The 11,580-nt window shown below is 33.6% G+C and overlaps 1 protein-coding gene across 1 annotated transcript in view; it reads right to left on the reverse strand.

Moving 5' to 3' along the window:
• The window catches only part of LOC117104688, a 20,593-nt gene extending 12,037 nt beyond the window's left edge, over positions 1–8,556 (reverse strand). The window contains exon 1 of the mRNA XM_033245571.1: positions 7,659–8,556. Coding sequence (XP_033101462.1) covers positions 7,659–8,373 — 715 coding nt within the window. The 5' untranslated portion in view covers positions 8,374–8,556. The remainder of the gene's footprint in view (positions 1–7,658) is intronic.
• Positions 8,557–11,580: the final 3,024 nt, after the last annotated feature.

Genomic DNA, 11,580 nt, shown 5'->3' on the forward strand with positions numbered 1-11,580 from the left:
CAGCCTATTGGATTGCGGAACTCCTGAATACGGGCTTGTGAGCATTTCAGATTAAAGAATTAAAAAAAAAAGGGTTTTTTTTTCTTTTTCGTGGGATCGTCCCACTTTTTATTTTTTTTAAAAGTAAAGTTATAAATGTATATACTGTATTGAAAAATAAACAATGATATAGGGAACATATAATTACTTAAAGTAACATTTTGTATGCGTTTATTTCTTAACGTTTTCCTTTCAATTTTATATTTTAATATACCGTAATTCTTTAACTTAGTTTTTCTTCATCATTTTCCTTTCAATTTTATATTTTAATATATTTCTTTAACTTAGTTTTTCTTCATCGTTTTTCTCAATAACTAATAATTAAACTACGCTTTCAATACTAAAGGTAATTTAACTTACCTAATATTTACATAAAAAAATAAATAGCTCTTTATTTAAAGATCAAATTGTTATCATTAATTTCCGATGCGTCCTGCATCGTTTTGCGTCTTCTCTGAGTTCCTTTTCTTTTATTTTTCTTCTTCTCTCTTTATTTGGCATTTTTATATTCCGAAAAAATAATACAGTATTCAACTACCTCACGCGAAAAATTTGCTCTCATCAAATAATTACATTGCCTTCGGTTTTGCGTTGCGCGCGAATAGATTATTTTGCTGCACGGAAAACACGCAGCTACAGATAATAATGGCAGAGTGCAATGATGCGTAACCACATAACACAACTCCACTGGCGCGCGGGCTTCAAGATATCAAGTTGATTAAAAATGTATAACTTTATATGGATTGTTTAAAAAAAAGACAAAAAATCAAAATATTAAAAGGAAGGGCAACCAAACATTTTTTAGGCGAAGGATAATTTATTTTGATATTAACTACCTTCATGTTAGGCGCAGTTTATTTATGCTAGATTTAAAAAAAAAATCATATTTAAAAAAGGGCACTTTCTTTAAAAGGGGGGGTCGACCGCACCCATCGACCCCCCCACGGTACGCCCCTGAAATAGGAATCCGGTATCTTTCTGATAACATGACAATTTATATCAAAGATTATTTTACTATTTGATATCATCATTTAATAATGAAAGTTTGAAAGTTCAAACTACATTTCTCATCATGTGCAATGACCAAAAAATGTGTTTACCTGTATATTGCGATACAGGTGTTGTGTTTTTTTCCTAAACAACTACTACCACTGTAGCCCTATTAAGGGGACAACTTCGGGACCAAAAAAACTAACCAAAAATGTACAACTTTCCCCTTAATAGGGGTTTTTAGAATATTTTCAAGATGACATACTTTCTTTATAATTTCATTTTTATTGACATAATTAGTTTACAGTAGAATTAGAACTTTATTACAATAATTTGCAATGCAAGTACAATTCATTTATTATACTGTATAATATGAAATCAGCAGAAATGTCATTAAAATATGTTCCCAATTTGTTTCATGATCCAATGTTACTGACCAAATATTCTTTTTTTTTTTTTTTTTAATATTGAGCTTTCTATTGGATGAATGAAGCATGACTAGGAATTATTTGGGCATGGTCTACTATGAATTGAAGCGCAGCAGCCCTAAATTGGAAGAAGCCGCTTTCAGGAGAACTACACGTCGCCCTCTAATTAAAGACCACTCCAATTAAAGACCACCTTTACCCAATTAAAGAAAACATTTCTGTGGTCACAAATTAACAGTTTTTCTATGCATGGTTGATACCAATTGCCACATAACGTCGGAGAGAGAATCAATAATTAGAAAAAAAAAAAATTGGAATGATGGGCTATCAGACATATTTTAACCAGTATCTGTTTCATGCTGCCTCTACAACAGTATTATTGTTATACTGCATCTGCCAACTTGAACTCAAATATTCTTTTTAGCTAAATAATTATTTTGAATAGTGCATACAAAAGGATCTACAGTACTTGATCTGTCAAAGGTTAAAGAGTTAAAAATGCTATTATTATTAACTAGTCACCCTACTGCACATTCATTATTAGAGATTTTGAAATCTGTAAGACTATTATCAAGACTTGACCTGGAAAATCTCAAATATTAAAATCAGTCAAATGCAAGAAAGGAAGAGTTAATTGGTCAAAATGAAAGTTGAACTAAAAAAGCAAAAATTATACATTTTAGATTAACAAAATATTACACCCACCATTATCTTCCGCTTTTTACTTTTTTTAAAAAACTATTCTTACCATAGTAGTGATGAAATACCTTACTGTACAGTAGCATTTGATCTACTGTAAAGCTGTGTTGTGTTATCCTTTTAACTTATGTTTATTTTAATTGTTATATTTATTGATTTTGAACCTTAATTTTACTGTACAGTATATTATTCTTTTTTAAAGAAGGAAGGAAAATAAATGTTAATTTGAATTGAAGATGCAAACCGGAAAAATGAGAAAAAAAATATAAAACAATTCAGCTGCAAACAAACACTACCACACCATTCCTCAGCAATTAAAAGTCTAAATGTTGTTTTTCTAAAACGTGTAGTAGTTTTCATTAATACTTTAAGACCACTTTTGAAACTTACTGCTCAGAAAACAAGTTCTCGTTATCTTGAAAGCTCTGATAAGGGCAGTATAAATACAGGCAGTAAAGTATCAGCATTGAACGCCGTATGGACTTTTCAGACGAGGCTTTTTGTAGACACTTTATTGAAACATGTATGCTTAAAAACTCTACACTCACATGGTGTAAGTTATTATATTGGGTTTTTTGGCACCTGGTTCACAATTACGATTAATTACTACCACTAACAGGACATGTCGTATAAATGGCATGGTCGGTTAATGCTGTTTTGTATAGAACTGAAGGTCGTGAGTTTGAATCGTGCCTTGATGTTTATATTTACTGTAAATATTATTGTTTTTGTATAAATTAACTTTCTAAGATATTTGAGAGCTGTTTGACAAAAACAAAATTGAAAGTGCTAATATGATAGAATTTATTAAAATAATATAGAAAGTGTAATTAGAATGTTCACTTGTACAAAATTAAAATGTCTTAAAAATGAAAAAAAAAAAATTGAATGTCTGAAAATTGAAAAAAAAAAATTAAAATTAAATACAAAGACGTCATTTGAACTCACGACATTTGGCTCAATAGAACACATCGTTAACCAGCCGCACCATCTATACGACGTGTTCTATAGTGATGGCATTACAGTATGTACAGTGATTGGTGGCGAACTTCATAAAAATAAGATCAAATATTTAATTAATCAATCTGCCAAGTACTTCAAGAGCTCCTCATAATAAGAGAATTTTTGAAATAATTAGATTAAATAATTTCTACAAAATTAAAATGTCTTAAAAAAATTAGCAATTGAATATAAGACACGATTCAAACTCACGGCCTTTGGTTCCTTTAGTACCAACTGTCACTTGGATGGTGCGGTTAAACCCACCACGCCATCCATACGACATGTTTTGTAATGGCAGTATAATGTACAGTCCTTGGTGAAAGGCCCGATTTGTTTTTGAGTGTAGAGATCACACTAGGGTGCAACTTAAAAAAGGGTCATGAACGTTTGTCGGAAATCACCTCCAGTTTATGTGTATAAAATTTCCTGTACGTCTACCATTCAAAATTGGTGCTGAATTAATCAGCCGAGTGTTTTTAGAGCTTCTCATCTGAGCTAATAATAATAATAATAAAAACGATGGCCTCTATAAATAATAATAAGAATATTTGGCCCTAACGGCCGCCCATACAAAAAAGATCAACAAAAAAAATCTACTGTATTACAGTAGCAAAAAAGATATTACTCAATCAGTAGGGTACAAGTCCTTTTTTAAATAATTTGTTTAGCGCAATCGTCACTCGTCAAAAATGAAAGTTTGCTAAGGCATAAAAAATTCTTGCCTAAACTAGATTTAATTTCAAGAGGTGATTTTGTAATCACTTTCTGTGAAACAGTAATTCATGATGCAATCCCTGTATTTTGGCCACAGAAAAGTATAGAATAACTATAGTACACAGTCCACTTCCCCATTCTCTATTCATTACCTGTATATTTGTTGTTTCTTTCATGTGATACAGTAGTTATTGTAGTTCAGAAGGTGATTACTCTCAATATTACAAGTTTCTAAATGAGTTGTTTTGCAATCTGAGAATATACATACACAATATAAAACCACAGATAACCAACCTTGTGGCTTTATCATCTACTGAATTTGTAGGACAGATTTGGAATCTCATAAAAGGGGGAACAGTGGGATAAAGAAGTTGGAAACAATGGTTTTGTTTAAAGATAAAAAATAATAAATATTTTTGTTAAATGTACTTTCAATTATTTTTTTCCAGTTTTTGCATAATATTAATTAATCAAGCTCTCTCTATAAAGAGAGAGCAAAACTTTTACTCAACCCTCTGATTTCGGGGGTTTGCGTACTATACGCGGAAACTCCAAAATCGGAAATATCAAACTTTTAATCAACCCTCTGATTTTGGAATTTTTGCGTACTTATTATTAAACAAAATTGGAGGTTTGAATAATAATAGCACGCCAAAAAAACTGCAAAATCGGAGGGTTGATTAAAAGTTTGAAATTCAGAGTTTTCGCGTATAGTATGCAAAACCTCTCAAATTAGAGTTTTTACGGTGGGCGTAGACGCTCCAATTTCCGAAATTCTTAACTTGTTATAGAGAGTAAAACCAACAAAAATGTTTTCAATATGTATTACAGTATTTACCAATACAAACAATAACCCTTTTTCTATAATAAGTTTTTTTTCTTTAAAGTAACATATCTTTTATCGTAATCTGTGATTTTTTTCAACATTTCGATGCCTTTTGAGTTATTTCTTGCACGATAAAATAATTGAAAATATTTACAGGTCAATAATATTGGGTTAATCAAATTACTTTAAAAACAAAGTTTCATATTCAAAATTTAGGATATTTTTAACTTGCCACCCTGGCACAAAAAAAAGAAAAACCCCAAAAATTAAAATTTTACTGTGAATTACTTATTAACAATACTCAATCAGTCACTGATAAAAGAAATCCGTTTTCAATAATTTACAGACATTTAAACTGAAACTGTACAACAATTCTTTAATTTGCTGAAGGGCACAGTATATGCAAAGATTTAAGGAATGTTAATTTATTACCAGTATTATAGGAGGAAAGAACATTTTTTTTTTCAATATGATTTTCAGTTAAAAGCAATCCTTATTAGAATGTACAAAGTAAAAGTAATACTGTAAAATTTGTAACAAACATATACTTGTTGCAGCAGGCACAGTAAGAGATAGGAAGCCTAGTTCCACATCTCAGCAGTCTTCATATTTTTTCCTGCAGCCTAAATTACTTCTTTTTTTAAAGAATTTATTTTGTCCCCTTATTCAATTGGAAGATTTATGAATTTTGCAGGAATGGCATTCTTATGCCATTGTACAGTAATGTATTATTAGAATTTTTGTAATTGAATACAGCAAGTTCAGCATATACAGTAGGTCTACAGTATGCCTATTCAGTAGAAAATATAAAGGGCTATTTCCCCAATTTGTATACAATTTCAAAAAGCTGAATATTCAAGTACTGAATAGATAATAATCAGAACAGACTATACCAACTTAAAAAACTTCAAAAATCATTCAATAAAAAAAAAATTGAATTTCATGTACTGTACAAAATACTGTATTGTAAATTGAAATTTAGTTTTTACTAAACCACAAAACATACACATACTTGTGATTGTGAAAAAATTATAGAAAATAAAAAAAATAAAATTTAATTTCATACCTTGTATAAATAATTTATAGAGGTTCATTATAAAATATTATTGTGTATTTATTTTTAAGCAATTTTCATTGACAATAACAAGCATTTGTATCAATGTCCTATCTCTTTATACTGTACAGTACACTAATTCCTTTAATTATACTGGCTGGTACAGTAATCCATTATAAATAGTCAATTGTAAATAGTCTGTAAGGCCCATTAAAAATTGATTAGATTATCACTTACACATCAATTTTTCTTGGAATGTTCTTTTTATCAAATTTTTGATTCATTACACTGTATGTGTCCTCCCTCGGAACAGTTTAGAAATTTACAATTTCCATAATTGTTGTGGTGTCTTGCTTGATGTTTGCACAAAGGCCACACACAACAAAGAGCTGTGGTTTTTATTTCAACTGAATTGGTTAAAAATACAATAATTATTTAAAACTCACGATTTGTCACACGATTATGTACCCGGTACAGTACAAGTTTCAATAGACCACATGATTAGTGATGAGTCACACCAAAACAATGCCGTTATAGTGGGTATAACATCAAATCAAACAGATACTGTAGGTGGCAGTACATTTTATTTTATCGTAAAATAACTTATCAAAAATCCTTGGTAAGTATTTCTTTAATAAATGTCACAGTATTGACCCGCTAAATTTGAAATGAAGTGGAAAAAACAAATGGAAAACTTGTACATTTTGCATATACCTCCTCGCGTGAACATGGGCCTAGCCCTAGACTAGAGAGTCATACATATAACGTTTTTCTGACTCATTGGCCATCGCAACCAAAAAAAACATCTTATTCTACAATTCAGCAATTTAGGTTTGTTGAATAGTTTAAATATTTCATACAAAAATTGCAACAAAATGACTTGGTGACAGTATATAAGCTGAATACAGTACTGTACATGTATGTACCTCTAATCAACAGCAATCACCAATAGAAAAGTATCTTCTACGCTAACTTTGTTACATTTTGACGATTTAGCAGACACCACTTTGGACTCTGCTCAATGCATTAGCATAGGACTTTAAGATGTAAACAACTTTTAATACCCAATCGGCCAAATTTTGATGATGTCTGATCTTTGGTGACTAATTCAGTCCATGTGTGGAAGAGAGCCAGTTGGACTGATACTCTTGGTATGGGGTTCTGAACGATATCAATTTCAGTGTACAGTAATACAGTTAGTAAGACTCCTTCTAAAGCATACTTATCAATTTTTAATTACAGTAATTCTGACTATTTGAAAATGTAACCTGTTGATGTACATGTAGTGTCCAGTTCCATGTACAGGAAATCGTAAGGGCCTTGGTAGGGGTCCTGGGTGTTTTCTCCCTGGAAGCCTTGATGTTGCCATTTCATTAGTGGAAAATGATGACATAATACTACACACATTACATCCATCAACTGAAAGTAATAACCTACTGTACTTTGAGATATTCTCAACCAACAACAATTCTTTTCAGAGCTACCTACGTGGTGTAACGCAAGCATTAATATAACTTTGCCATGCAAACCTTCACACAATTTATCATTTACAGTACTACTGTACAGCAACAAGTCTACTGTAACAATATGTTGAAAAAATATTCATCTGGTTTGTGTATAAACAAATGTATTCACAATTTATTTTTTGTCAAGTGAAATCAAATTGTTGGGTTAACATTCAAAGAAAAAGAAATTTTAATACATATTACAGTAGTTATTACTGTACACAATAACTGGTTAAAATATAAACATTTACCTGCATAAGTCACATAAAATTTCTATTCCTGACTGTCTTCTTATAAAATGGATAAGGGCCTAAAATAGTTTAAGTTTTTATATTTTCAGACGGTACAGTACTGTATAATTATAATAAATTTACCAATTTAAACTGTTCAAAAGTGCTTACCATATTTTACATTGTTCCACATCGTCAATAATTTTGATTTCATCTTTTCTCCTTGTTCTTCCTGTAATTCCTCATCAATAGATAACGATCGTCTTCGCAAGTACATTGGCTCCTGATCGATACGACCATACACCCTATCACTTGATTTGCTACGTGTTCGTACACGTGAGTTTGACGTCCTGGGTGCTCTACTTCGAGCAGACGTATCGGAAGCAGGCAGAGACCTCTGACTCGCCTCCATTTGTCTAAAACGTTCAGTATCTACATCATTCGAGTACCTGCTCCTCATCAGTGAATTCATTTTAGGATCTAGTGTATGGTACCTATTCGCTGAAACTGAACTTCTTTGACTTGTGAAAAAATCATTATCAAAATCATAATCATCAGCCAAGTTATCAGAATCATTAATATTATAATTCCCTGAAGCAAATGTTCCAGAAGTAGTCACAGATTGCAGGTCTTTGCCAGTTAGAGTACGTGTCTTACCTTGTCTATTTAAGCTAGAAGTTGAATGTGCTGAACTCTTAGCCTTAGGCCCTTTGGTTTTGTTGTTACCTGTCACTGATCGCGAGCGTATTCCACTTCGACCGTCCGCTCCTCTTTCACTATCCGCTGCCGTAGGCTTAGATTTTCGGTCATCGACAGCATCGGTAAGTGTAAACACTCTTTTTGTGGCCTTCCATACTTCTGAGACAGGAGAATTCAAAAGGTCCATTATCAAGTATAGTTAAAGTATTATATCATATGAACATCATCAAGTATTTCATAAGGGCAACGGACGCTAAACAGATATCTACAATATCTCATGATCAACCACTAAAACCACCATTTATTTTGTATGTGTGTGACCTGCTGATGATCTGATAAGAACTTGCTAGAATGTGAACCGATACCTAACTGAACCATCACGACATTACTAAAATATTATATTTCGATAGGGGGCGCGCTAATGGTTTCATCGTTGGTAGGCTAGTAGGTAGGCATTCATTCATTAAATTCTTTATTCAGCATCAGGCGCGGATCCAGCGGGGTGGGGGGGGGGGGATGAGGGCCCCCTGTCAGTCAAGCCAAAAAATGAAAAGGAGGAAGTAAAATATGAGTTAAAGAAATGATTGGGGAAAAGGGAGTGCACCCATGAGTTCAGTGGCGATCCAGCAGTGGGAGAAAGGAGAGCTCGATTGTTTACTACTACCACTAACACTACCGGTACCAATCAGGTGGAGCGGAGGTGGGCGTGGCGGCGTGAACTTCACATCCCCCAACCCCCCACCCATCAGAAGATCTCTGGACCCGCCCTTAAAAATACACAAATACAAAACAAAAAAACAAAAACAAAAACAAAAAAAAGAAGTAGGCCTAATACATCTTAACTTGGCTGGGGATCGATTAATGGATGTTTTCTCTCAGGAGGATGGAGCTAGCTACCATGGAGGTATTATAGAGAAAAGCTCTCAGCTGGCCAGGCATAGAGGCATAGAATTTTAAAAATTAGTATAGATACTGTAAAAGTAGGCTTATATTATTATTAAAAATAAAATTTATATGAAAACGCAATGTGATACCGGTACCCCTCGTATCTGAGCGTTTCGATATGAAATTCCGTCATTTTAAATTTTCGTCTAACTATCGGAAGTACGTTACGGTATCAGCAGGGAGATATTATTTTCCTAGATTTCAACCTATGTGACTAAATAATTAAATAATATGTGATACACAGAAACCGTGGGAGGCACAAATTCAAGATGACCGCTAATGATCAGACTCTATCCCATTGACCACACATCCGTACGGTAACTTCTCGATTGCTTGGATTCTTATTTAGAAGGTAATTTAACTGTTCCCTTTTTAGAAGGAAAGAGGGCTGCGAAACAAATCCGTTATTACCATCACCCTGCCTGCTGACCGTCACCACCGGGACCGTTCACACCACCTTAACTTCACCTTCACCATCCTAGTAAACATCAATCACTCATAATCATCATCATCATCATCATTCACATTATCATCGTTTATCCTTATCTTCTTCATTATCATCATCATCCATGGTCTATCGTTGCACTTGTATAGCACTATTCGTCTGTATGCGCTTTCAACAACAAATTAAAACCAGAATAAATGGTATAAACGGGATAAAGTAACGCAATACCATGCAATAACTAATAACTAGCGCATTTTAGGTGATTAGCGCCACCTATAGTGTGAAAAGTTTTTGATTTGATGAATAATTATGATAACCTTGCCGTTTCTACAAAGATCTTATAATTATTAATATTATTATTAAGATCTTTGGTGTAGAGTAAATATATTTTTATACTGTATAAACTTTTAGTTAATCTGTAGTATAATTTATAATTTCATTACGTGCACTTTCACTTTGTCTTTGAGTGCTTTACTATTATTTAATACGTCATCATTCGAGCGCCTTGATTGATTTCTGTTCGTCGGGTGGTCGCGTCACGATTGAACCATCTTTGTTTATTCGTGACGTCCAGTTCTAGGAAAAAATCGTCTACAGTAGGCTTAGGCCTAGCCTTGAAGACTTTCCCGTATGTACTGAAACTATGAAAAGTGTAGGTAAGTTGGACCTCTAGGCCTATGTTTCTCATCCTAGGCCTAGGCCAGGCTAGTAAGGAGGAGGAGGACCAAATATGAATCTGATTGTTGGCCTGCTGGAGCGGCCGTCCGTGGTTGGTAGTATGGTGGTGGTAGTAGGCCTAGTAGTAGGCCTAGCAGAGGGGGTGGTAGTCTACTACTAAATAGACTAGTCTAGTAGTAGTGGTAACGCAGAGGGGTTGGTAGTCTACTTCTAAATAGACTGAGTAGTAGTAGTGGTAACGCATCATACCAAGTTTGAGAGAACTGCTGGCTTGAGAATTTGCCACGGAAGTACTCCAATCATTAGTAGGTATGTGAAGAAAAAATTCAAAGTGAACCAATACCAATTCAATTAGTAACACTGGAAAGAGCTTGAAAAGTCCTACACAGTGACACCAAAATTATTTAGATATCTTAACTTAATCAATAAGGAAATTACAAGCATTTGAAATCATGAATTAACATCATTTTTATTACATGTAATTGATTAGAATTTTGTGACCGAAAACGCGACTTTTTTGAATAATAATAATCACGAAGCAGCTTGGATGTCACATGACCAAAATCGCCTACCGTAGCAGAAGAGAACTGCCGTTAAAATCGCCAAACATCAGCCAGAAAAAATAATTTTGTGCAGAGATATGCATAATTCCCACGTCTAAAACTGTTTATTTTTCATTATATAGTGTTTTTTCCTTGTAGTAATTGAGCCCTAAAATCATGCATGAACATATATCAGATTTCATGGTTTTCGGCTCGCATTTACGCCAATAGCCTCTGGACACGACCTTGACCGGGTCAGTCAATTTTTTTTCTGAACCATAAAATACGATGAAACTTCGGGACAAAATAATAAACAATATGTAGACTTACCTTTCAATAACTTAGGATTTGACTTTAGAGTGATATTTGTTCCATCAAAACATGCGAAATCTTAAAACTTTCTAGCGAAGAGGATCTTTGTCCGATCTGGAAAAAAAAAATGGCGGATGAAGAGTGGCTTTTCCACTACGTTATCATAGCAGTATCCAAGGGATTTCCCTAATGACAGCCAATCAGAATGTAATTTTATGGGGATGTCCCCAGGGAGCATGACGCAAATGCAGAACAGTAATCTGGCAGAAAAAACAGACGCAATTTGCGTGCGCATCTTCACATACCTATCAACAGGGCGTGACCCCGGAAAATTTGTTTACCTAGGCCTAGGCCTAGCCACTAGGCTAGGCTAGATGCTGTCTTTCACTGGTATGGTGCACTCTAGGGTCCAGTCAGTGAGGTAATAATTAGATCAAATTTAAACACAAAACACGCATAACATTACAACTGG

Source organism: Anneissia japonica, unplaced genomic scaffold, assembly GCF_011630105.1.
Source record: "Anneissia japonica isolate Jap-2015-1 unplaced genomic scaffold, ASM1163010v1 scaffold287712_len2945570_cov188, whole genome shotgun sequence".
NCBI lineage: Eukaryota > Metazoa > Echinodermata > Crinoidea > Comatulida > Comatulidae > Anneissia > Anneissia japonica.